Source organism: Leptosomus discolor, chromosome 2, assembly GCF_034619465.1.
Source record: "Leptosomus discolor isolate bLepDis1 chromosome 2, bLepDis1.hap2, whole genome shotgun sequence".
Lineage (NCBI taxonomy): Eukaryota > Metazoa > Chordata > Aves > Leptosomiformes > Leptosomidae > Leptosomus > Leptosomus discolor.
In genome coordinates this window covers 120856912-120884881 of record NC_141392.1, presented here as the reverse complement: position 1 = coordinate 120884881, position 27970 = coordinate 120856912, and the positions used below count along the sequence as shown (strand labels likewise).

Genomic DNA, 27970 nt, shown 5'->3' with positions numbered 1-27970 from the left:
CCTTACACGTTAACCAGAAATGATTATTCCAGAAGAATGCACCAAGGCACAGCTGAGTCAAAATGAAGCAGTCCACTTCTTGATGACTCACGGGTACATTTTGTGTGTGTCTTGGAAAGGGCAGAGGTCCTTTCAGACATCATGATTTAGCATTTGCAGTGCCTCAGTTAAGCAAAGAATATGCCTTGGAAGTGTTTTCAGAGGAAGAGGTGGATGGCTCTGAGGAAGACACTCTATATTTTCCTACAAAACAAAACATAATGGTTAGACATAAGGACAGACAGCCTGGGACATTTTGCCACTGCAAAGTAAGGACAGTTAGACCTGTCCTGGTGACCTAGGTATCTTTGACTTCATCTGCACCCATAGAGGTCAATGTGTTTGGTGACACAGCCAGGATATATCAGCTTGAACCAATGATTGTACTGTAGAGCAGTAATTTACTCACAGAAATGGAGGGACATGGTGGTCCTGTTTGAGCATGGGGATGTATCTAGAACACATGATCTTGAGATGAATCCCAGCTCCCTCCCTCTTATGACCATGAGGCTTTAAACTAAGACCCAGGTGCACCGAGCTGGAGAGCATAGTGTGGAAGGGAGTGCTAATAATACGGGAGTTTCAGGTGGCAGCAGCATGGGAGGCAGTTGTGGGCAAATGTCATTCTTGTGGTGGGAGGCTTCTGTATCTGGCTAGTGTACTCATGTAAACTTACTGTAGCAGAGTCAGAGATCAACATCTTGTTCCATTAGCTGACTAATGAACAGAGTCTTAAAAAGGAGTTGCTTGCCTTCATTAAACTCCTTCAAATCCCACTTTGACCAAATGTCACCATCTTCTCTAAGCAATGGTTGGATGCAAAGATTACACATGTAGGAATGAAATTACTCATATTTTCAGCAATATTTCTTGCAAAATAAAGTCATAACTGAAACTGTGACATCAGTAAAATGACAGCCAGAGAACTTTTGAAGAGATATAGCTCCAAGGTGGTGAAGAGTACATGAACAGTAAATGAACTGAAGAGCAGTGTCATGATATCATTAAGCTCAAAATGAAGCTCAGCTAGTGGATTTTAGAATTGGTGAAACATGTCACCATCCAATACTTGTTTCACTGTTAGCAGTTATGGGGCTAGCATTATGCTACAATCACAAACAATTATGCTAGTGATCCCAATGACTTATTACAGTTTCTTTGTATTAAAAGATTAAATAGATAGACAAATAGATTGATAGATATCAGAATAAACAGACCCTGAGAGTGAGAACACGGGCAAAACCTTGTTTGTGCTTCAGTAGAGAAATCTAGTGTCACATACCTGTTTTCCCACATAGGTTGTTAAACGTTCTTGAAAATGGATAGCTCATAGCAAGCATTGGTGTCACCAGGATCAGGGAGGTTGACTGTAAGAGAGAAAATTGCTTTTTGTCAAAAGCCCAGAACTTTTATTTGTAGTCACATTGAGGGGAAAAAAAAGGTGACAATAAAACGTTCAGTAGCACAAGCAGGCAGTTCTCAGAGGGACAAGTTAGATGTTTTTGAGGCATCAATTTCACCCATTTGAGTGATTATGATCATGATGAAGGAGATCAACTTTAAAAGAAGCTACAGGACACAACCAACCTATGTCTAACTCTTGGCCAGGCAAGATGGCTTAGGCTCCCGTCTGTCATATCAGTTATGGCCCCTTATCTGAGAGAGCACATGCATTAAGGTAGCTAGAAAAGCTGAGATTTATATGCTTGGGGATGGCCATTGAAGGCCGATAGCCAATTACAGGCAAATTTCACTTGACACACTAGAGGGCATTGGAATACAACTCTTTACAGTCCAAATGGGAAGGAGGAAACTTTTTGCTGCTAAAATGAAGTTTCTTTTTCGCTTCTGGAGTGGTTGTGAATTTAATGTGATTCCTCTTAAAGATGTGTTAAAAAAATACGGAAAACACGTCTTTTTCTCTTCAGTCCCTCTCTGTTCATTAGGTTGAACCATGGTGGGGGAAAATAGGCAGTTTTGTGCATTTTCGCCTATATCATAAGGTTCTAGAGGAAGAAGGTAAATGAATCACATCTAAAAAGTTTGACAAAAGACTTTGTTCTTGCTTTATTTATTCCTTATCAGCAGAACTGCCAAAGGAATATGCCAATTCCCACTGCCTGGGGCAGCTTCCACAGTGTCAACTAGAGTTGGAAGTGCCTGGCCCAGGAGATTTTGCCTGAAAAGGAATTCAGCATTGGGGTCCAAGACTTAACAACTTGCTCTCTGTGCTTTATTCTGCTGGATGTGTCAGTACAGGAAGGAATGAAGAAACTGACAGGCTTAATGATAGTTGTATCCATTACTCCTGCCTTCCTTCCAGTTTCCCAGGATAAAGGAGTTTTTCCCGCAGTTAGAATGGCACCACATCCAGCAGATGTCATTTTCAAGCCAGAAAGAAGGAATGGTCCTTCAAAAATGCATTAGGAAATGTTCCCAGACCTGGGTTCCCAGCAGGAATCCTCCTGCAGAAAACACTGGAATACCTGGAGTACCAGTTTAAAAAATCCAAGTGGATGATTCTGGGGATCCTAAAGGAAGAAATGTGAGGCAGAAACTGCATCTTTCATGTCTCGTCCTAACACGAGATCTGAATGTGGCAGATGGTTGGAGCACTTAAAACTTCCATTGCTGCCCTGCCTGGCTAATGACAGGCTGCCTCCTCCCGAGCCTTCAGCACATTGCTGGAGGGGACATGCAGAGAGGTCACTACTGGGTCCAATACTGGTTTAACATCTTCAATAATGATACAGATGATGGGAAAAGTACACCCTCACCAAGTCTGCAGATAATACAAAACTGGAAGGCGTGGCTGATAGATCAGATGAGTCTGTTGTCATTCAGAGGGACCTCAACAGGCTGGAGAAATGGGATAGCAGGAATCCTATGAAGTTCAGCAAAGGGAAATGTGAAGTCCTCCTAGCCCTGGGGAGGAGCAACCCAATTTATCAAGACATGCTGGGGGGCGTCTGACTGGAAAGGAGTAAAGACAGAGACAGACTCTTCTCCTTGGTGCCCGGTGAAAGGACAAGAGGCTTTGGGAACAAATAGAAATACAGGAAATCCCACTTAAGAAGAAACTTTTTCACTGTGAGAGTGGTCAAACATAGGCAATGGCTGCCCAGAGAGATTATGGAGTCTCCATCCTTGAAGTTACTCAAAACTCAACTGGACATAGCTCTGAGCTCTAGCTGGCCATGCTCTGAGTGGGAAGGTGGTACTAGATGATCTCTGGAGGTATTTTCCAACTTCAGCAGTTCTGTGATTCTTGTGGAAGCTGGAGTGACCTGAGCCAATGCTGCTCCTTTGAGCTGACAATTCATTCTTAATGAACTTCTTAATTCCTTTGAGGCTATGTACCCACCTGCCTTAATTATGCTGGTTTTTAAGTCTGCTTCCCAGTTCTTTAGCAATACCTGTACAGGTTCTGTTTAGATACCAATATAAAATTCAACTCAATTGTCATGTAAGAATGAACCATTTGCCACCATTTTCTTTTTCCACTCCAAGTGCCATTGATTAGATTCTGATGCCTTCAATCCCTTACCCATCCTGGCGTGGCTTCTTTGGTGAGAGCTTATAAGTGCAGAAGCATAATTTGAAACAAGTATTTCTGTGTTAGAATACACAGAGATATCCATCCTCATGCGGCCGTCCCAGATAGAGGTGTTTCATTCCTGTTGGCTGAAACTTTTCTATATTCTGTGTCTGGGAACGTGGCCCCTCTTGTGCAGAAGTAGAAATGAACACACCTTTGGCATCAGCGGGAAGAGGAGAACAAACCACTCTGTAGCCGCAACATGTCTTCAACCACCAGACTTCTTTGTGAGGTGAGTATTAGTCCATAGCCTCAGCTCTTGGCCTTCTCCTAGGGCTGTAAGACATGTCCTGGGCCACTGAGACTATGACCCCCCTGTGTGGTTGGCCTCCTGATTTCTGCTTTAGAGGTTTGTCAAGACTCATGGTAAAAGCAGGTAGTTCTGTGTTCTTCCTCCTTTGTCCACACTGAGAGACAGTTCCCCCAACCTTTCTAATAGGTAGTGGTTGCTTAATGCCGTAAGCGGATTGGCACTTGGTTGGATCCAAGGATCCTCGAGCCCGGTTGCTTCTTATCCAACAGGGACTGTAGCAGAGGCTATAGGGGGAAGAGTTTTACAAAATGAAGTAAGCATGTAGCAGCACATCTTCAGCATGTTCTTTCCACTTCTGGCCATCAGAGGTATAGGGACTTCTGGAGGCAAAGGTGTTTGGTATTTAATAACCATTTGGGGCCTGTTAAGCTGACACAAAATGAAGTAAACAACAAGAAAACCTAGAAGAGTGCCCAACATCCATAATGTCCAGCAGCAAGGAGGTCTAAATCTCCTTTGCTTGCTTTGAACCTGCCACTCATTAGGGTCAGGTCTGGTCCTTAGTTATCAAACCGCTCCACTGCTCCATGGCCTCGTAGCAGCATACATCACTTCTACATTCCCACGAGCTGGACAGGCTGAAGAGCCCTGTGTCATTCTAGCACAGCAGTCCTCCCACCTCTGTGGCACTTTTTCTGCTCTACATCTTTCCAATTGGGCGATATCTTGTTTGAACTTCATTAAGCTCAGTTGTCCCCATGGCAGCATTTTCCTGTGGCTTAAATAGCTCTGCCTCCCTTTAGGCATTTGGATGAAAGGTCAATGGTGCCATGAGATCTGTGGAGGTGAAGGATGTATGGAGAAAGGAACCAGGAGCTGCTAAAGATGAGAAGGTGTGAAGGGAGCAGATACGTGGCTGGCACAAGACTGTCTATCTCCATGGCTGCCCAGTAGCTTATAGCAGCTGAGCCCTGGTTTACCCTTTTCAAACAGCCACTGACCATTTTTTATTCAGATTCTTGGTCTGTGGAGCACAAATTTAAATTTACAAGATTCCATTTAATGATAAGAAAAAAACCACTTTTTTATGCTGATGGTGGCAATGAACCACAACTTTCTGTCTGAAGAAGTAATGGATTCTCCAGCTTTAGAGATACTGAAAACCTGATGGGACAATAGTCTAAGCAACCTGTTCTAATTTACCTTGCTTTGAACAGTAGATTTACACTAGATGATGTTGAGAGCTTCTTTCCAACCTCAACTGTTCCACAATTCTGTGACATCTTTGTTCAGCAGGAGCTCTGTCTTTGTTTCTATCCTAATTACATTCCTCAGCAGTCATTTTTCCGAGGCACTGTGTGAACTTTATTTTTTCTTTTAAAGATGGTAGTGGAACTAGTTTCCCTCTGTAATGTGAATGTCTGTCTTGAGCAGAGGTATTTCCAGATACCCATTCAAGTTGTGCTTCACTGCAGGGAGGAGTGCAAGAGTCACTGGCTCAGAGAAGCTTTGCGGATGGAAGAGAAGCCTTCCAGGATCTTCCTTAAGGATCCAGTCCCTGTTTGCAACATTTTTTAATTTTTTTTTTTTTAGGCACCCAATGTTCTGGGTTGAATGCAGGGATTTTCTGGGTATGGGACCCAACTCTCTCCTCTTCTAGGAGTGTGTCCAGGCCACTTGGTTCCAGAAACACATTGATTTATATTCTCTTTTACTCATTAAAATCTGAGTCTTCGCAACACATAGACATGATTTTGACAAAAGAGTCATACTTCCTCCCACTTTCTGTTCCCAGCATAAAGTGGAGGCTAGCCTGTCTCCTTGTCTCACAAGTTCAAGTTGCAGTATCTCCATCCTTTCCTGCTCATAGCTGAAGGGCATCTTCTCCAAGAAGTTCCCTTTGCATTTCTCTTAGGTTGTGAATAAATAATAGTGCCACTGAAATTTTCTGGTTTCTTACTTGAAGTATCAGTTACATTTTATGGTTTATTTCTTGTTGAATTTAGGGCAAATGTCCACCGACCCCCTTCTCATTTTTTACGAACTATAGATGAAATAATGAACTTTGGAAAAAGGGGTGTATTCATATTTATGTTGTTAGTGTCTTCTCTTTCTCTGAATATTTCTAATAATAATTCAGAATATAAAGTGCATTTGACTTAAAAGACACTTGGAGAATGTTAGACTATTCAGCAGTAACTGAAATACATTCTTAGCTCAAGGTTCTAACCCTTGTTTGCTGCGAACTCCATTTGGACGTTGAATTCCTCTTCAGCAGGGCCTCTTGTATCTATTTGTAAAAAAAAAAAAAAAAACAAAACGAACAAAACCAGTAAATATAGCAATTATGTTCAATTCCAACAGCATTTTCACATAATATGAGAAACAGTTTGAATTCTTACCTTCTTGTCCCAGAGAGTCCCAAACACCAAAATGAATAATCCCTAGGAGACAGATAATTACATACAGTTTGATGACACCAATCTTTTAATTGCAGTACCTCATAATTTTCTCAAACATTTTCTATGTTGACTATTTAAACTCTGAACTTTTTGATAGAGGGCATTTTTCTAACCACGTCCATGTAATGGACTGTTGATGTGATAGGAGTTCTCCAGGCCTGGCCTATTTAGACTCTGTGTGTATCTGGTCTACAAAAGTAACACAGATAGTTTACTAGCACTAAACGTATTTGGAAGAATGGACTTTTGTGTATGGAAGACATGTCCTGCCTATGCTCCCCAGATAAACTAGCAGGTTCACAGTATAAAAGGCAAGTGAGCTTGGTCTAAAGCATTCAATTTTTATGTCATTCTTGCTGACAGTTATACAGAGTCTACGGAACAGACATAACTATTGTGTCCTTAAGAAATCCCATTGTATTGTTATCCTACTGGCCATCTAAATATGTTGTTGTAAAAATCATACTGACAGAAAACTCTCAATCGTGTATTTTGGTCAATTCCTCTCTTTATTAGTAGTACTACTCAGCTGTTCTTGGTGACTTTCATGTTGTTTTTACTCCCTCATTACCTGAACCAACAAACATGATACCTCCAGATGCACTCTAAATGAGACCAGGCATGCCAAAGCTTGCCCATCTGAACATAACAGGGATATTTTCCTGATCTTCAGGAATTAAGTTCTTCCCAAAGCTACTGGGAAAAGTTAGGATGTATTTTTACATCAGCTTTAACTACAAGGCACATCTATTAAGGCAGCCGAGAATATGAAATACTGCTGAATGCCTGGAAGGGATTTTTCAAAGACTGCTCTGGGAATAAGGACGTGTAAGGCAAACCTGAGCTTTGCCGAGCTGTTTTTATTCCCCTCCAAGCACAGCACTGTAAGAATGTCAGTACATGTTAAATGGTCGTAGAGGAAACAAAACCGTGCATATATGTGACTCACCTGCAAAGCATTGAGCAGAGTAAAGAGGATGTGGAAAGCTCGATGACTGTTTCTGATGACGGTGGCAAGGCCAAATCCCCACGTGAGACCTAACAGTGGTGTCAAGATGGCCACACTTTTGCCAATTTGAAACAAAGAGTTCCTCTCCTGCCTGTTTGACCTATCCCCAATAGTTGGCCTCAGTATTTTTATTATAACAACTGCAGTGATGAACAAATTCATGGCCACAATGATCAGGGCAGGTATGACAAAGGCCAAGAGAGCTTTGCTGTCCTTCCAGTTGAGCCAGCAGACATTCTTCCTGGTATAACTGTTCCTTGGCAGTGTGACAGCAATGGTGATCGCTGCAATGACAAAGGGGCAACCATATCCCAGACAGAATGCCACTGCTTTCTGAGCGGTCTTGCTTGTATTATGTAAGATGAAGACCAGTCTGTAGAAAAGAATGAGGCCCAGGCTGAGCATCCAGAAAAAGGCACACAGGTAGAATAAATGGATGAAGAAGGTGGCCACAAAACAGATATCTCTGTTCATCTGTTGGTTTTGGTAATTGATGGAGGCAGTGACAATGAACCAAATGTCAGCAATCAGGAGTGACATAGCTATGTTGAGTATACAGACATGGCGCATGTAGGAGGTTGTGTTGTTTGTCACGTATTTCCAGACTAAGGATTCAATTATAATGCAGGCCACCAAACTCAAGATTGAAATGGCCAGGCCAATGTATGTAATATAATCTTCAAAGATAACCTGGGAGGGTTTATCAGGTGACATCAGAATGGAAAATGATGTCAAGTGATTGCAGGAGCAAATGACATGGTTTTCTACCTCTGTGGTTGTACAGCCTCGAGTATCCCAGCCCCCTCTACTTCCAAGGAGAGTGAAGTTCCAAAAGACACACTGGGGCATCCGTAGAGATGAGTCTTTCTTTGCAAAGTTCATATTAATATTGAAATTCTGGCTTATGTTGCTGCTTACAGTTGTTGATATCAGTAAGCCATTCACATACTCGGGCTCATTCCAGGGCAAAATATGTCCAAGTTTTGAGTACATCACGCTGACAATGGTTGAATTTTGGGTTAGAGTACGAATTTCAGTTTCACCAATGTGCACATTAACTGTGAGGTCATCTGTACTGCTGAAGCTCTTAGCATAATCTGTGTTGTTACTTCCTGTGACAACTACACCCTGTAGCTGAAGGGTGTTTACAGAGACAGGAGGAATGGTATTATTAACTGGTTGGAGGTGCAGGGAAAAATTTTCTACCGAACTCAACAACAAAGAACTTTGGAGTATCTCCTCTTTATTCAGGTCTTCCCAAGCTTTAGTTGTGGAATCAGCAACAATAAAGTCCACTGTGGAGAGGAAATTCTGGAACAACAATAGAATAATGCTGTTACTGAAATCACATACAAATCATTTTTGTTTCTGATTGTAATTTCTGTGTGGTCCTAGAATTGCCTTTTGAAAAAGCCCAGCATGTAGTTATTTATCTCAATCCACATGAAATCTTAAGTTGTTAACCCTCTGCACGCTCTATTTTCAAGTTAAAATTCTCAAAATTCCCAAAAGTGGAGCTGCATGGCCTTTTTTTTTTTTTTTTTCACATATCACTTAGTATTTTTTCTTCTTCAACCTTCTTTCCCTTCTTTCTCAGCCTTTGTGGTATCTTTGATTTCTCTCTCTCTTTCATGTAGGGTTCTCCAGCTACAACACACCAAGTCTCTTTGCACTTTTCTGCTCAGAAGAGCAGTACTTTTCCTCTGTGCCTCACAATCAAGGTTTCCAAGTATTTCTAAGACTTGTTTTGCTATTCATTTGTTGTAACATCCAACTGATTTTACTCACTTGATCAGAGTCCCTGGAATCTACTCTCCCTGTCTTTATTTCAACCCTTTTTTTCTATTCCTGCTACTACTCATAGAGCTACAGAATGGTTTTGACATTTGAAGATCATCCAGTTCACTGGCCTGTCATGGGCACATCCAACTTGACCTTGAACACTTCCAAAAATGGGACATCCACAACTTCTCTGGGAAACCTGTTCCGATGTCTCACCACCCTCATAAAAAAATTTCTTCCTTATATCTAATCTAAATCTACCTGCTTTCAGTTTAAAACCATTGCCCCTTGTCCTGTCACTACTGGCCCTGGTCAAAAGTCTTTGTCTTTCCTATAAGTCCACTTTAAGTACTGAAAGGTTGCTCTAAGGTCTCCCCAGAGTCTTTTCCTCTCCAGACTGAACAACCCCAACTCTCACAGACTTTTCTGACAGGGGAGGTGTTCCAGTCCTCTGACCATTTTTGTGGCCCTCCTCTGGACCCTCTCCAACATGTGCTTTCTTGTACTGGGGAACCCAGGAGCTGGACACAGTACTGCAGACAGGGTCTCATGAGAGTGGAGTAGATGAGGAGAACCACCTCCCTCAACCTGCTGGCCAAGCTTCTTGTTCTGCGGGCCAGGACATGTTTTGCTTTCTGTACTGTAAGTGCACATTGCTGGCTCATGTCCAATTTTTCGTCCGTCACTCCTTGTCCTTTCCTCTGTCTTGAAACACTAGAAACATTTAAGGGTCCCTAGAACATTTCTAGCTGCTAAGCATACAGTAGGCTCTCTTTCATGCATAAGCACCTTGTCGTCATTTTTTTGACTTTTCATAAGCTCTTCTATATCTTTGCCGTCATTCCATCTTTGCTGTCATTTCATCTCATTCCCTTAATACTTTCCTGTTCCTGACCCTAACTAACCGTGAAACTTCCTCAGGGAGAATGGCACCTACTGTGACAAAAGTAGCCAAAGGGCTTGATAAGTATAGGTAAGAAAATAAAACCTTACTTGAATAGTGGTCTTCTCTGCATTTGCCGGGATAGAGGAGATTGTACTCAGGATGGTAACGATTGCGCCTAGGTTCGCAGAAGAACCACTTATTGTGTTTTGCTCTTTTTCTGTGATATTCTTAAGCTCTGTAAGGTAGTTAGGTAGGTTTGCTTTTGCCTCAGGACTGTTGACCAAGGACTGGAACAGAAGATAACAGTACATCACGTGTGCAGTTCGCGTGGAGCTTGATCCTCCTTCATAATGGCTACCCCTATGCTAGTAAAATAACAGAGCTGGGGTCATTCTAGACATGCTGGTGGTGTTCAACTCTCTGACCCTCCAGCAGAGGGTGTCCTAACTGCCTATTGAGAGTTGTCTCTTGCGCTAACTCACAGACTGCTCCTGGAAATTTTGGGGGAGAAAATAGTTGGCCTGGGCCCAAACCATATGAGGGAGCAATCTAAGAAGTTAAGAAAACACATAATTAAGTGCCTGTACCTCTGGTGGGGACCTCGCTGTGCCTAATTTACTAAAATAAACATAGTAAGTATTTGATGACAGAAAGATAATTGTTCTCATCTAACCTGACTGAGAGAAGGATGACTCTGGATGCTTTGTCGAAGTGAAGAGCACTATCATAGGATACCTAGGCTGAAACCAAGGCCCAGCACCTATCTGTGAAGTGTAGTGGCTGACAGGGCATGCAAAGCAGGGCCTGGGTCTGAGGTCGGGCAGTGGCCCAGCGCTATCCCTACTGCATGGTCATTAGTGTATTCTGTAGCAAGCTTTGGGCTTGTGCCAACCAGTGTTCACTGAGGCAGTGCCTGAGCATGGTTCAGGGAACACACCAGGCCAGCTACTGCTCCAGCTGGATGCTCAGAATAAGGTCACCTTGTCTGGGGGAGAGAACATTCTCTGGGTTATGGTATAAACAAACACCTTGCTTCTGATTCGAATTACAATCTCATTCACCCAGAAACCAATAGAACTCTGCTTATTTATCCCAGCTGAGAGGATAGCCCAAAGGCTTTTCATGTTGTATGATAAAGTCATGGACTGTGATTCCAACTGCCCCCTGCCCCCGCCCCATAAACTCTGGGCCAGAGAAGGGGACCTAGCCTCTTTCACTGACTTCTGTAGACATAGCAAATCATTCTTTATATCTTTTAAAATATAGTTTTAATTAAATATTTTTAATGCTTCTTATATTTTAGACTATGTTAAGCAAAAAAACACTAACAAAAATTTTTGCTTTCTCCTACCCCTGTTCCCAGGCTCTGGAAAACTCATGAATGTTACCTCAGCCCTACTCAGCAGGTTGTTTATTGTTACAGACAGGCAGTTATCCCTTTCAAGCTTCCATGATTTGTTGGAGCACTTGTAAATTTTATTGCCTCGGGTAAAACCGTCTGGATTATTTAATTCAACGCATGGCTTTGTTAATGTGGTCCCTTCTATTCCAATGCCAAGGCTGTCTGAGCAGGAAACTTCCTTGTCTGTATTGAGAAAAAGACATAGAAGCAGAAAACTAAGAAGCAGGGAGATGAATAATTTACCCCCGTCAAACCTGTGACCTCCTGAAGTTCAGAGGTCTTTAAATTAGTTAGGATTTCAGCTTGCTCTGTTCATTAATTCTGACCTTTCAGGGTATGTCCTGCATTGGTCTTGCATTCTCACTTTTTTGGAATTGTGAAATTAAAAAGGAAATTTAATAAAGCCCCTTGGTTTTGAGCACTGAATCAAATCAACAAACCAATACCCAAAGTTTTAGGACTTGTCTGCTAGATTACAGGGTAGACAGAGGTGGAGTAGGACTGTAGCGACCACTATGTGAATAGTGATTCACACAGAGTTTATTCTGCTAAGGGACTCAGTGCTGCTGTAGCACTAATAGGAAATTCATTAAGACCTTGATAGTGAGGCCTCAACACATTTTTGATGAACAGTGAGTCTTGCTGATTGGCTTTTATTGGATTAGTCATATTGGTAAATATCTGCTGATTAAAGTAAATTAAGTGTCTGCATATTTATTGCCTAAGAGAGTGAAATCTGGCCAGATACAGTGACTCAACTGTAGGTACCATTACTGTGGAAAAAACAAAATTCCTGCATTATGGGGTTGTCCAACATTTCTTTCTTTCTTTCCGACTTAGAATAAGAAGCCAAAATATCCAAACTCTAGCCAGAACTAAACATCAAATCTGGATTTGGCAATGTTGAATTTTAACTACCCATCATTTCCTGCAGAGCTGACTGGAACCTGGGTCTGCCCAGGTCTCTGCAACACCTCATGAACGTTTCCATTCTTGTGTTTAAAGTACATGTGCTCTCCTACAGGCTGATCTCCTAAGCTAGATGACTTCTTCCAGAGGCACCACAATCTGTTATTATCCTTACTAGCTAAATTGTTGGTGCAAGCTGGGAGCTGCATGACTATGTTTCAACACAGGAGACGAAGCTTGGTGGTGCAGGCTGCACCAGAAGGAAGCAGGGACAGAAGATGACTGAACTATATCCGCTTGGGAAGATACTGGGGCTACTGTCAAATACAATGAAGACAAAACATCTTGTCTATTTGTTTTTTAAAATTACGGCAAAATTAATATTTTTCTCTGTATTTCAGGATTTCCTGTCAAAAAAGGCGACAAAAATTCTTGGCTAACAAAACCTGCTCCTGTTAGGTATCACCAGTGATAAATTTGTGGCATCTGATTTAACAAAGACACTGGGATTTGGTATTTAACATCTTGAAATAGCAACTTTTTTCTTACCAGGTATCAGGTGCAGTGTTATATTTTCACTGTTGACTTCCTGTCCAATGTGGTTAATAAACTTGCAATATGCTGTGAGCTCTTTCTTTTTGCTGCATTCTGTTGCTGTATAATTGCACATGTAGCAAAACAAATTTCCTTTTTTGTTTTTCCCTGTATGGAATGATTAAGACAGGTTAACACAGATTTGGGGTTCATCAGCTAACAGACAGCAGCAAGCTTCTGCAAAACTTTCTTTTCTGTGGGTCCTAGAGAAAAAAAAAAAACAAAACTTCCTTTATGGAAAAACTTCCTTTCTGTATGCTGATCTCTGCCTCTTACTCCCCACTTAAATCTTCTGGCAGCTGCTGCGTGATCACTACCTTTTCAATCACTGGTGTATGAGTAAATCCTGCCTAAACCCTCTTTTACTATGCAGGAACAAAAATTTGTTTTAGAAACAGTTTTGGAGAACACTCTTCCTGCTTCTGCTTCTACCACAGGCATTTCATTTAGACTAGGGTACTTTTTTGCTGTTCTTATATGGTTCTTTTGAACTCTGTACCACACTTCCATTGCTTTTCAGTATGCCTGTGCCTGAGGGTCTCTGACTGCAATCTCTTCCAAAATATCTTGGCATTTTTCTTAGCAGCTGAAGGACCCCTCAGTCTCCACCTGCTTATACTCCGGCGTGCTGTTTTGGCACTCGTGCATGTTTTATGCATTAGTTTAGGTGGCTCTATGGTTTTTTCAAATTAACTTTTGTAACCCACTTGAAAACTTCTAGTACATAAAAACATGACAGGGAAGCTGCAGAACTGCCTTTTTTTTGGAGACGTGGAAGCTTAATGTTCTGTGCTGTTACAGATACGTTATCTGTATCCTTGAAGAAAATAAATAGTTCTTTGAATTGCATTCTTAGTGTGTTATTATACTTTCTTCATTAATTAGTAGATCATCTTCTTATGTAATATTTCCTTGATACTCAGCTCAAAAAAGTGGCAACAAATAAATGGAGTTCAGCAATTTCTGATCTGAGCAATGATGAGGACGCTCGCTTCTCACTGTCTGGCACAGCAAACTAAACTTTGAATTTACCTACTATGTATTTATCACTAGAGCAGTGATCCAGTTGTTGTTCTAGTAATCTCAGCCATGCTCCCTAGGCATAGCAGCCATCCTAAAAACAGTCCGTCACCCCTTTTTTATACTCTCAGGAGTACTTGTGGGTTGCCATAATAGCAGTGAGTATAAATTGGTTACACAGACCTAACTGAAAACAAAAAAAAGCCAGGGAGAGGGTTGTGACGCATAGTGCAAGTAGTGATTCTGCAAGTTTATTGTTTCTTACCAACATGAAATTCATTTTCTTGAACGATGAATTTGACAGTGTAAACTTCTGTGGTATTAGCACTTATGCAGCACTCAAGGGCTCGTTGCACTTCACACTGTATAGACGCTGCGATGGGGTCTGTCAGGATGTTCTGCTTAAGAGGCAAGGGAATAACCTCGATTGTCACATTGGCAGAACTCTCCAAATGCTTTTGGGAGAATGTGCAGATGTAGGTGCCTGAAAGAAATGACACAAAAAATGTGTCTCTGTCAACAGAAGCGTCCTTCAGATTTTGCATGATCATGAGCCCTAATAATGAACAAGCACAGTGGTGTTGGCAGCATCATGTCTTGCTGTTCTTCAGCAGTTATGATTTTAACTCTTTTTTTTTTTATTTACCATGGCCAGGCTTCACAGTGATTTCATAGAATCACAGAATGGTTTGTGCTGGAAGGGACCTCAAAGACCATCTAGTTCCAAGCCCCCTGCCATAGGCAGGGACACTTCCCACTAGACCAGGTTACCCAAAGCTCCATCCAACCTGCCAGGGGTGGAGCATCCACAACTTCCTTAGGCAACCTGTTTCAGCGCCTCACCACCCTCAGCTGGGATGACTAGGGATGCTGTAAATTATCTGGTACAGAGATTTCATTGCCTTTGTAGCTGATACACAGCAGGTTCACTCACCATTCCAATCCTGTGCGGCAGACTTCACTTTCAGCACAGATGTGGCTGGAAATTTGCTGTTTTCGATGCAGTTATTACAGTCTACTGTTTTTATGTTATTTCCAGACTGGATTTTCCAACTGATACTGTCATAATTGCTCACATCACTTTCACATGTTAGATTGAACGGATATCCCTCAGAAACGGACGAGTTTAGGCGTGAAGATATTGTCACATGTGCTGAGACAACACAAAATAAATGTCATATTATTGAGAGTCACTTGTTATAATCATTTGCTTGCAAATGACATGTTCTACAGAGGCCACCTGTATGTTAAAGAGCTGATCGTCTGTTACATGCTACCTGACACTTACCTGTCCGGAGGTATGTCACTCTGATGTTTTGACTGCACTTGCCACCGTGTCCAGTCTGCAGCTCACATGTATATGTTGTCACTGTACCTGACTTCTCAGGTGGGCATAGTGATTCATTGATGCTGAGCTTGTATTTAGTGCAGTTGTCACTGAAACTTGAGACTCCTAGAGAGAAATAAATATTCCTTGAAGGGCTACGGATGTTCAAAAATACCTGAGCTTGGAAATGACAAGCAATCACTCTAGCTAAGGAAAGTCTTGTGATGAACAACTGTGCACATGAGCTTTGAAGATTTTGTCTCATTTTGCTGTCCTGATTTCTGCTAAATTTCATTTATGACAAGCAGTTAGCAATAAACAGTTAATCCATACCCATAAAATATTAAGAGGGCAATAGGCTGTTTATGACTATAGTTCACAGACATTTATGAGCGTTTCTATTTAAGTTCTTTTGTAACTCTTTATAACATGCTTACTTGGTGCTTTATTAACCCTTTATATTCATTTTATAAGTAAAGCCTTGTGGGATGTCACTGACTCAACTGGCATGTGGTGTACCACAACACGTAGGGAGAGAAACTGTGCACTGGAGACAGCAGTAGAGACTGATGCACTCATCGTTGCTCTCAAAACTAGACAATGCAGAAATAAGCTTTTTGGGAAAAGTCAGTATGATGCTGGTGTAGGCAGCTGTTTCCACTCAGGAAGGCACAGTTTTGAGCATCAATGTTTGCACAGTGCATGCAGATGCCCAGAATCCCGCTGGCACCTGCACAAACATATGGAGTCTGTGCCACGCTGTCCATCCATCACCCTTCCCACGCACGCACCCCTTTAGAGCATACGCTATATTCATCCTAGGACTTGGCCTTTGGGGTAGCCAGTTAGGAGAAGAACTTTGAGGAATGTACAAACCCAGCAGGTGAAAGACAATCTTTTGTTAATCTTACCTGTAATATTCAGTGCTCCATTTACTTTCCAGACAGCAGTAAGTGATGGTAAGTGTCTGTCAATACAACAAGACAGCAGAGAACTGTCTGTCTGCATTTCTGGATCATTGCATATAACATCAGTGTCATTTGATTTAGAAGTGACGTGTAGTGGAGAGACTGTTATTGTTTTCGTGGCCTTGTATATCAGTGTGAGACCCTGTCTGCTGGTTGTGAAAGCACACGTATAGGAGGAACCTGTAAAACATAGGCAATATATTAGCATTGGGGACATGTTTTGCTGATTTTTCCTCTACATTTTGGAGTTAGGATCTGGGAGCTACTTCCACACCTGGTTTTCACATCTCCCTGCTCTGCAGTAGTGGCTGTTGCTTCCTAATTAAAATGTACCCTTAGGTCATCTGCAGTATGCTTTCTGCAGACTCCTGGTGCCAGATTTATCCAGATTAGAGAGCTTCAGTGTTAATGGGTACTTGAGAAGAGACCAGCGCTATGAGACTGAAATACAGAAAATCTGGCTGAGTTGGTGTTTTTTGGGATTTGTATATTGCCCATAAACCACGTGACAGCAATATGTCATGGTAAGAATGTAGACTGACTGTGTAAAAGGTTCTTACACAGAATGGGTGAGAGATAGGTGCCCAGGGTGGAGTTGGCACTCTGAGTGTAGGCACATAAGCTACTCAGAAGGTATTGCCAAAGAGAGCAGAGTATTTTATCAGCTGCTTTCTCAGGCACTTGTCCCTGGATGCAGCCCAGCTTCCTTTTGAAATTGACAATAAGAGCTTCAAAATTCCTTTGTGGATTCCACTTCCCCGTTGGGATGGCCAAATGAGTAGGCCACTTTTACATAGGAGTGGAGACACCAAGGTCCTTAGCCCAAAGAAGTTCGGACTCAACTCCTACCTCACATATGTGTGCCCAAATACCTGGTCACAGGCTACCCTTTTTGAAGTTGAATGTAGAATTCATGGTCCAAAGAGAAGAACTGCATGGGAGCTTGAGCCAAAGCTCTGATAATACCTGATAATTCCTCTGATAACTCCTCCCAGCAAAATAATTCCTCTGATAACTCCCAGCAAAATGCCACCTATCTACCTGTTTCTGGTTTTCAAAAAGTGCTAAACATGAACACATGAAAAACTGTAACTCCAAGCTCTGATTACTTAGGTTATGTTTGCAAAGGGGGCAAGGGCAGTCAGGGACAAATTCAACCACAGCCTCAAGCTACCAGGCCGAAAGGGGCGGAAAGACCTCACAGCCAGGTAGTCACCACTGTCTCCTGTGATATGGCAATGAAGCCTGGCACCGAGAATACCCCGCCCTGTGTAGTCACTTCAGTCAGTTCACATCTTACTGGCAATGTCACTCAGTACATAGTTCATTAAAGAACAAAAACCACCAGAAAATTATGAGGCACAGTGTATTTTTCGCATTTACTTTAGGAAAATGTAGTCTCTGCATTCCTCTTTGCTTTTTATAGAACTAGCCACACTAGGGATTTACATCTGCTGTTTTAATGATAGAAAATCATACCAGAATCCTTCATTGTAATGTTGGTAATTGTAAGAATCGACCTTGAGTTTATCCTTGAAATTCTACTCTCTGTCACATACGCGAAGCCGGTTGAGATGATCTGATCAAAGTGATACCAGACCACATCCTCAGATGTTGAATTTATCCCACAACTCAGTCTTACTGTGTCCCCTTCAGAAATGTCTACAGGAGTCACAGTGAAGTTTGTCTGATCTGGGAAAACAAAGAGCAACATTCTGCGTTATTGTCATTTCAGCTCACATTTCCATGGTGTCTTTCATCTTGTGGGTATCCTAGGTACTTCACAACAAATATGCACTCAACATCAGTTCCAGGGCACTACCTCTGATACAAACTATGCAATTTTCCCTCAGCGTATTCTTCTACTATCTTTATCAGCCAAAGATCCCAGAAAGTTTTATGCAGAAAGCCAGAAATATCATCACCACTACTTTCTAAGTACATAAGCCAGGGGAAGAAGCAACCAGGTTAAAGTAATCCTCTGAGACAGACAGTCCAGTGTTCAGTGCACTGAGAGTACAGGACCTCTAGGGCACTTGATCAGGCAACTGAATTGTAACACACTGTCCAGCAGCAGCATGGAAAATGTGCCAGGGGGAGCAATCTGTTCTCATGTAAACTGCAAGAGGTTTTTGTTTTGTTCGAGTAAGTGGAAAGTGCTCACAGCCTGATATATTAAGAGCTGTCTCAGTTCTAGAGGCGAACTTAAAGGTATTCAATCTCTCTCCCATGGAGAGACTGCATCGGGATTCAGCAGAGTAGCTGGAAGGATTTGGTTTTTCATGGGAGGTACTGCACGAGTGATCACTCATGTAAGTCCTAAGATTTGGTGGCACAAGATGAAATGAAACAGCCAGAGAAAAAAATGTTTTTGAAGGCCCAGTACCAGATAATCAACAGCACAAGGCAGCTACATGGTTCAGGCTAGAAATACTAAAGTAAAGATTGAAGGAAAATACAGATAGAGCTTTAAACTTACTAGTTATTTCTGTTGTGAAGGTATGTTCTTGTAGGTGGTACAATGCATCTAGATATTGCGGTACAATTCTGTTGGAACTTGCTATCTGATTGAAGCTTGCTGCTCCTGCTTTTACTTCGTAGTTCACAAAAACACTGCCAGGCCTAAACAGATACAAGAATGAGAGAAGCACCAGAATTAAATATCCTTGCATATCAGTGTTTTTCTATGTCGTGGTGACCCATCTTACATGGCTAGGAAGGCTTCATAGGGCTCACCTGTGAAGGTTCCTGTTGTGACTCAAGACTTGCTCTGGTATACAAGAATGCTGTACTACAGCTCTTCCCAAAGTAAGAACACCTTTATGTGACATCTCCTTCATCTGATGTCTATTTCTAGTAAACTTCCCTTAGAAAACTTAAAATACAGCTGCATTTGTATATGTGTGGACTTAAGTAATGTCTCTTTTATCCAGATCCAATGTTATATCCAGAGTCAATGTACTAATTCATCTTCCCGATGACCTAGGAAATTATGTTAGTTTTACTTGCATCCTTTTCCTCTTTTGGGTGGAATTCAGTCTTTTTGATAAACAATTTTAACCCAGAAGAAGAATGATTAAGTTTCTTGGACTTTCGCACAGTAGTGAATTTTACCCGCAATCCTATTTCCATGCTAATAGTTGGGGTTTCCTTTGCGCCTATTATACTATTCAGTATGTACATACTGGGCATGGGTTCTAGCCAGAGTGAATGTAGTCTTTGCTGACTGGTGTCTCCTTAAGACTGAACAGAAAGATTTCTGTCTTCCAGGAAAAAAATGAAATTGTTTACTTACCTAAAACCAGTTACTGTTGCTGATACAAAGCCTGGTAAACATCTGTAGCTAGCATTAAACTGTAAACAAAGATATATGACATAAGTTGTCTGTATATTACCCTAGCATCCTTAAAATAAGAAACTGTCCATCAAACACTGATGTGAGTAAGAGTGTGTACAGTATCTGATAGAATAGGCCTGGTGCTCTCCCCACTATGATGGGATAGATAAATTTGTGTTGCTGGTTTCATCCTATGTGTGCTGATAAGGATTTAAGCTGGGAACAATAATGTGATTTTTTTTTTGTGCAAAAGACTCCTGCATATGTCCCTGTTGGCCAGCATATTAAAATGAATGGGAATATTGCCTTTCGATGGAGGTCAGCTTTGGCCCACTTTGTTGCTACCACTGCTGCATACTTCACAGCTCCCCACAGGGACAGGGACAATGCACCCTCTTTCCCAGACATTTAGGATAAATACTTCAGAGATGGAAAAATAAAGTCATTACCGCTTTTTCAAGGTCAGCTTTATATTTTTTGTATAATTCAGAAGAAGAATCTCTGAGATCATCCCAAAAGTCTGTGTCGAGTCTGACTGACATATTCATTACAATGGGGTCTCCCATACCACATGAGTCTGTAAGGAAAAACGCAAAAATAGTGTAAAAATAGTCAAAAGCAATGCTTACAAGTGATTTTTTAGCTTTTTCTTCTAACTTAAACATAGACTCTTAGAGTCATATAATGGTTTGGATTGGAAGGGACCTTTATCAATCATTCAGTCCAACCCTCCTACCATGGGCAGGGACTTCCAACCTGACCTTGAACACTTTCAATGATGGGGCATACACAACTTCTCTGGGCAACCTGTTCCACTGTCTCAACACCCTCACAGTAAAGAAAGTCTTCCTTTTGTCCAACCTAAATCTACTCTCTTTCAGTTTAATACCATTGCCCCTTGTCCTGTCACTACTGGCTCTGGTAAAAAGTCTTTCTTATAGGCCCCATTTAAGTATTGAAAGGTTGCAATAAGGTCTCACCGGAGCCTTCTCTTCTCCAGGCTGAACAACCCCAACTCTCTTAGCCTTTCTTCATAGCAGAGGCGCTCCAGCCCCCTGATCATTTTTGTGGCCCTCTTCTGGACCTGCTCCAACAAGTCCACGTCTTTCTTGTACTCAGGACTCCAGAGCTGGACACAGTACTCCAGGTGGGATCCCACAAGACCAGGGTAGAGGGGAAAAATCACCTCTCTCTACCTGCTGGCCATGCTTCTTGTTCTGCAGGCCAGGTTACAACTGGCTTTCTGAGTTGCAAGTGCATGTTGCTGGCTTATGGCCAGTTTTCATTCACCAGCATCTCCAAGTCCTTCTCAGCGTGGCTGCTTTCAATCCCTTCGCCCCCTAATCTATATTGATACTGGAGATTGCCCTGACCCAGGTACAGGACCTTGCACTAGGCCTCATTCAACTGCATGAGGTTCTCACAGGCCCGCTCCTCAAGTGGTCAAGGTCGCTCTGGATGGCATCCCTTCCCTCTGCCGAATCAAGTGCACCACTCAGCTTGGGTCATCTGCAAACTTGCTGAGGGTGTACTCGATCCCACCGTCTATGTCATTGATGAAGATATTAAATAGCACAGATCCTTGAGGACATCACTTGTTACTGGCTTCCACTTGGATGTTGAGCCATTGAAAATAACTCTTTGGACACGGCTATCCAAACAGTTCTTTATCCATCTAACAGTCCATCTGTCAAACCCATATCTCTATAATTTAGCAGCAAGAACTTTGTGGGGGATTGTATCAAAGGCCTTACAGATGTCTAGGTAGACATCCAGGTAGCTCTTCCCTTGTCCACTGATGCAGTCACTCCATCCCGTAAGACCCCTAGATTAGTCAGGCACAATTTGCCCTTGGTGGAGCCATCCTAACCCTAAATCAAAATCTTACAACTTGCCAGGATTCATCTGTACAATAAGAAAGTTGAGATTCTCCTAATTTTCTGTGTCTAATTTAGATGACTGGCATCTCTAGTTGATGCAAAACTGTAAAGACCTTCAAAATGTGATACGTTCAGAAAGTGATAGACAGCTCTCCTACAATGGTTGAATTGCTAAATTGCTCCAGTTATAGAGAGTTTGGATTAATAACATTGATCAGATACTTAATTTTTACATACCGAAAGTTACACAAGGTGAATCTCTACCTATGTTTCACTGAAATGAATGGAAAAATCCTCAGTGACTTTGGGAGGGTAATACACTGTGTGAAGACCCATCAATGGGCACAAAAGAATATTAAATGCTCAGAGAGATACTGGAATTTTCTAAGCTGGGTCCATTTAAGGACATGTCAATAACATGCAGTGGAGGCACATTGTACACAGGGCCTTGAACTTCTAAGGGATGTGTGACTTCCACACAGAAGAGATAATAGCTCTAGTCCTGGAAACAGTATAGCAGTATTGATATGGCGTTGTCCTGTGATAAAAGCATTGCCTCTAAGCAGAGTTGACTAGAACAGGCATGCTGACAACACTGAACTTCTTCCAGCTGTAGCGCTGCCTCTGGGTATCTCTGAATGCTGTTTCATTGCAAATCAGAGGCAAAGCCTCATGGGAGTTTGTCTTGGGTTGCAGAGATAACAGGTAATGACCCACCCCAGTGCTGCCAAGCCTAAGTTTCCAGTCATCAGTCAGGTTCCTAAAAAGTCATGGGCACTTCGTAATGAAAGTCATGAAATAAAACCGAAAAAATGGTACATGCTGGGATTTTTTGTTCCTTCTCTTGAGCACTATGACACACTTTGGTCACATTTCTAAGTTCCTCTGTTGAAAATCTGATGAGTTGAAACTTTCTTTGCTTAGTGGAAACTGAAAGTCCCAGAGAGGCATGTGAGTGATCCCAGGAGCTGGGGCTCCAGCACAGCACTAAATATCTGCAAGTACTTGGGTCAAGGTGGACCGACACCACAAAGAGAAGAACTACCTCTACAGACTTTCCAAGTTATAGGCCATGTGGTAGCCTGCTCAGTCCTGATGGGCTGCTTTATCACACCTTTAACACTATTCCATCTTCTAACCGGTATATGAGTCATACAATGATGATGTTCAGCACTGTTTCGCCTTACCTTCAGTCTGAGGCTTACAGTAAGGCCCATAGAAAGGCATTTCCTTCATGTAGCCACAGGGCAGGTCAGGTGCTACGCTGACAGAAGGGCAGGTTATCAAGTCGCTGCACACTGCGCTTGGCCAGGCATATCCATTTTCACAAGAACAACAGCTATTGTTCTCACCACTGGGCAGGCAGACTAGTGTCAGACAGAGAGAAATACTGTGAGAATGGTAAACGGGGCATAACGTATTGTATAATACACATTTACCCTGCTGTATCTTTATGCTAGTGATCTCAACTAAATGTTGCCCTTCTTGTGAGTTCACTTGAATGGTACAAACATAACAATCTGATGCCTCGCAAATCTTACTTTACTAATATTATAAATGACTAACTAGAAATAGGAACCAGACTGGTACAGGGATAAGTCTGATCAATTACTTTTGAGCTTTGTCCCTTCCTTAGGAAAAGAAAAACATTCAAGGCTATTGAATGGAGGTGTGAAGCCTGATCCTAAAAATTTACCTGGCATATTGGCCAGCATCCTATGATAGGTTTCAGATTGGATATTTCTATATTGCCTGGTCTGAAAGCAAATGTATAGGCTTTTAAAGATTGTGAGAGCATGTAAAGGTCATTCAAAGCCATGATGGCTAGTGAGGTGCTGTGTCATTCTCACCATATCCTGATAGACACTGCATGAGAGAGGGTGACATTGTCACAAAGTGCTTTAAAGACATACATTGTCTCTAATAATTAAAAAAAAACCCACAAAAATAAAAAATACCCACAAAAAAAAACCACTTCACTGTTAGCTTTTCTGCTCGTAATGTGCTATTGGCAAAGTAAGATATTAACGCATTGCACGTGATCCTGAAGGCCTTTAAAAGATCCATTTGCATGTTGTTTTGAGAACTGATGAACACTTCCTTTCACTGCTGTATGTGCCAGGATAAAAAGGTTCCAAAACTCCTCCTCTACTGCTGTAAATGCTTGGTGTGTTCGTGTATCCTCTGCTGTATTAGTTACTTGGATGTGATGTTGCACAACTACAACTCATGTAATAAAACCCATGTGGTATCTTGCCCTGTAAGGATACATTTAATGAGTTATCTCAGGAAAAGACTGCATCTCACGCAGCCTGTCTCTGTCAGGATCAGAGTAGAGCCTCTTACAGAGATTTGCGTTCCAAACGCAAGTGGAGGGAAGTAAACAGTCTGATAACTGCTGTCACAGCTTCCTGAAACTTCAAAGTAACTCAGGCTGCTTGTTAGTCAAACAGGAGCAAAATCCTCTGGCTCAGGCTTCCTCTGGCTTCGTCCCTTCCTTAGGAAAAGAAAAGCATTCAAGGGTATTCCTAATGCCAACTTTATATAAAGAGGGGTGGTGGGATGCAGATAACAAACATGATGTTGTGTCCTAGAGCTTCAGTCTGGTTGGGTCTTCCAGTAGGCAGCAGAGACAGTTCAGTTTTGCTGATTTCTAAGCGTGATGGATGGTAAAACTGGGACAGATTAAATACTGGCAAAAAAAGCACATCACCCAGAATATAAAAATAAATAACCAACCCACCTGTTGTAATGTTGATGTTTGAAATTGTCATTTCTACATTTGAAATATTTGTTGAAACTGGAAGATTAAGTTTTTTGAAATAATCTTTGACTGGCTCCAGGAAAGATGAATCTGTAAGGCTTACTTCAATGTCAACAGTGTACTCCAGAGAGGGAATGTCAAAAATAAGCACTGAAAAAGAGAGAGTATGAGACTGCAAAGTTGCGTATGAGGATAAATCACAAACTGATGGCTTCCAGTTTGGCATTTTGGCTCTTTGTTGCTATTTAATGGTAGCTTAGTGTGGCATTCTGCTTAGGAAATCTTCTTGCTTTCTACTCAGATATTCTGCGTGCGTTTTGTCTGCTGCTTGTCTGACAAAAGCCAGACTTTTTTGATCTCAGAGCAGCAGGAAGCTGATATAAATGGCATAATATATACAGAGAAAAGCTCTCTCATCCTTTCTCTCCTTTGACTCAGCAAGTGCATGGATTGTCAACCATAGACTGAAGCCATACAGGATTATCTTGTGACCCTTGCCCTGCTAAGATGCTCAGGTTGTTTTTTACACCACATATTTCATCTTGCATAGAAGCCGTGCTCATACATGTCAGTCTCTGCCCAGACAAAAGTTTCCACCTTTTTTCTTTGTGCCTTTAGTACTGGACTGGTTTTGGCTGGGGTAGAGTTAAATTTCTTCATAGTAGCTTGCATGAGGCTATGTTTTGGATTTGTGAAGAAAACAGTGTTGATAACCCAACGTTTCAGTAATTGCTGAAGAGAGCTTCCACAGCATCAAGGCTTTCTCTTTTTCCCACTCTGTCCTCCCAGTGAGTAGGCTGGGGGTGCACAAGACACTGGAGGGGGACACAGCCAGGACAGCTGACCCAAATTGACCAATATGATGTTACACACCATATGACCTGGACCATGACATCCGCACCATGTGACATCGTGTTTGGCAATAAAAGGTGGGGGAAGAATAAGAAAGGGGAGGACATTTGGAGTGATGGTGTTTGTCTTCCCAAGTAACCGTTATGCATGCTGAAGCCCTCCTTTCCTGGAGACGGCTGAACACCTCCCTGACTCTGGGAAGTAGTAAATGAATTTCCTGATGGGCTTTACTAATTAAACTGTCTTTATCTCAACCCAAACTCAAACATGAGTTTTCTCATTTCTACCTTTCTGATTCTCTCCGCTATCCCACTGGGAGAGAGTGAGTAAGCTGCTGGGTGGTGTTTAGCTGCTACCTGGGGTTAAACCACAACAACTACTCTCCCTTGATGATTGCAGCTCAGTACTTCAAGAGATGAATAGTGAATTCCCCCCTGGTTTACTAGAAACCTGCTCTGTTACCATACGTTTGTGTACGTACTATTTCGCTTTTGCCTTTGCATTTCTGACTGGAAGCTTTCCTCTCCTAGCGCACCATCAATCTGTGGAAAAAAGAGAGTGAAGCTCTGTGAAAAAAAACTAAGTGAAGCTTTAGCTGCTGCTATTGACATGAAAGAATTAGTAAAAAAAATACCAGCATAGACAATCTTTTCCCTCCACCACTCTTTGCCCCTCCCTGCCCCCCCTTCTCCTCTTTAAACAGAACATTTATATCTTCCATGCAGGGAAGCGTTAAACAGCAGCTGAGGGATGTACTGAGTTTGCAGGTGTCTCCTTACATATCTCTGCAAGTCAATTGTCTCAGCTTAACAGAAATTCTGTTTCTGAGCTGGACACTGGCTATGGGGCTGATGCTCAGCCTTGCAAACTGCTTGGGAGACCTGGCCACTCAGCCCTTGAATCCAGAAAGGGGTCTCTTTGTTTTCCTCTTTGCTCTGAGCTTCCAGCTCTGCAGCAGTAAAGCCAGCCTGAGTAGGAGTTGAAAGCAGATTGAAGCGGTGTCTTGGCTCTAGCTCAGGTGTCAGGTCAGCTATTTTGTGGGCCACCAGTAGCACACATTTGACCAGGGCAGTGGTGGCACAATTTCAGTACGACTGGGTTCACAGAGAGTGCATCCAAGTGAGGTGCAAACTGTCCTGTTTTTTTAATCATGCCCTAAAAATACATTGGCACCACAGTTAGCAAGAAAGGCTAAAGAACAAGCAAAGACGCAGGCAGGAAATTTGCAGCTTTGCCAGTTTCTTGAGTCCTACTGAAATCTTTATTTACAGAAAGGGTGAATAGCTTGGCAACTCTTAAGTTATCTCTTTACATAAAGGAACCATCTGGTCTGTGATTAGAGCTTGGCTTCATATCGCAGCTGTGCTGGCAGTGAAGATCCCAAGATGCATTGGCATTTTTGCACTGCTAGGGGTTAGCTTTCACCTTAGAGGTTAGCTGAAAAAGTTACAGGAAGCCCACTGTGATCCACGTCTTCCCCCAGGTTTGGTCTCAGTCGTTTCCTTTTTTAATTATTCTCACAAACAACTACAGGGTATTGCTATGCCGTTACATACTTCACATATTTCACACCACTAAGTGATGACTCGTCTGCAGGATCAACCATGAATCAACGATACTAAAAAATAATGTGTTACTCTTTTTGTGAAAATGCCTAAGTGCTGAGCTGGAGACGGTTTAAAAAAATAAAACCAAAGCAAACAAGATGCTTGGTCACTATTAGATATCTGCTGAATGGCAGACAGTGCTGCTGGAACCAGCTATGTCTTGGTTTGCCAAGACAGATGATGGTGGCAGAAACAGCTTAAGGAGTTCCCACCTTCCTCTTGACCTCTCCTTGTCTTTTGTCAACCTGCTCAAAAAAGCGCATTTTGTTCTGGTCAGTCCATCAGAACTAAGATCCCTGCAGTGATAGGGGCTGAACATAGATGTTAGAATCCGTTTTGGCTTCATAGGGTTCATAACGTAGAAGAAAAAAGAAGTATTTTCTGGTCTAATAATCATTGTGATAGACCAAGAGTTGGTAGATTTGTAGACTAGTTTTCATTACCAGACTGTATTAACTTCCATTTTGTCAGTCCCATTGTTTCTATGTTCTTCTTTTGTCCTTTTCACTTAGGGACTATTTGTGCACAAACTGTCTGTTAACAAACCTATATACAGGACAAAGCATGGAACAGTTTTCCATGATTTGCACTATCGATGAAGCAAAAGAGGTATGTGAGGATTACTGAAAAAGTGGGAAACAAGTGAAATCTGAGTCCAAGCGCAACACCTAAACACAAGTCACTCAGGAGTGGCATTCGGGTCATGTGTACTTGTCCTACTGTCAAGATAGTGGTGAGTGAAACTCTTGTCACCTACCTATAAGCACCTCTGTGCCTGAGCTAGTTTTGTTGACATGCCACATCTAGGCAGGATTTATTTGGTTTCTCTCTGTCATAGGATGGGTGAATCCCATCAGGAACAGTGCCCATGTAACTGTTACCTAGGCTTAGCCACAGGGGCAGCAATTTAAATCCCTTATAGTCTAACACAAGTGAGAAAACAGAAGATTTGCTTAGTTCCTTTTGGAGAGGCTTTAAGACGATGAAGAAAGAAGAACCCAGTTCCTGGATTTATCCATCTCTTTTACACATTGGAGAGACTCTGGGTTTAGTTTCCCCACCTGATCTTATACTGACCTCCTCTAATATTTTGTGGATGTAAAGGACAGCTGTAGCAGCTGGGTGCTACAAGCAGAGACCAAATGCAAACCAATGGTGTTGGGAATGGATACTCACAACATATGGGATGAACGGATCAAAGTTTGAGTCCTGTGATGTCTGGCAACATGCTGTCACCAGTAGAAATAGGCAGTGGAGACCTGCAGTAATCAGGGATGGCAT

General features: G+C 42.0%; 1 protein-coding gene across 1 annotated transcript; it reads right to left on the bottom strand.

Annotated features, from left to right (window-relative positions):
- Positions 1-163: 163 nt before the first annotated feature.
- Positions 164-27970, bottom strand: ADGRF5 (adhesion G protein-coupled receptor F5). Its single transcript, XM_086461638.1, has 20 exons — positions 27866-27970; positions 25564-25624; positions 24210-24380; positions 22654-22833; positions 20036-20163; positions 19545-19603; positions 18729-18871; positions 17729-17941; positions 16193-16429; positions 15243-15407; positions 14889-15107; positions 14220-14438; positions 12890-13042; positions 11418-11614; positions 10137-10316; positions 7302-8672; positions 6293-6334; positions 6121-6180; positions 1322-1406; positions 164-243 (listed from the first exon to the last, which is right to left on the bottom strand). The coding sequence occupies exons 1-20, from the start codon at positions 27968-27970 to the stop codon at positions 164-166; spliced, it is 4068 nt and encodes a 1355-aa protein (XP_086317764.1).

Coding starts and splice junctions, on each gene's coding strand:
- ADGRF5 (XM_086461638.1), bottom strand. CDS start 27,970: ATGCCATCCCTGATTACTGCAGGTCTCCACTGCCTATTTCTACTGGTG. Junction 6,181..6,292: donor GGACTCTCTGGGACAAGAAG/GTAAGAATTCAA, acceptor TTTTACAAATAG/ATACAAGAGGCCCTGCTGAA. Junction 1,407..6,120: donor GGAGTTCGCAGCAAACAAGG/GTTAGAACCTTG, acceptor TCTCTCTTACAG/TCAACCTCCCTGATCCTGGT.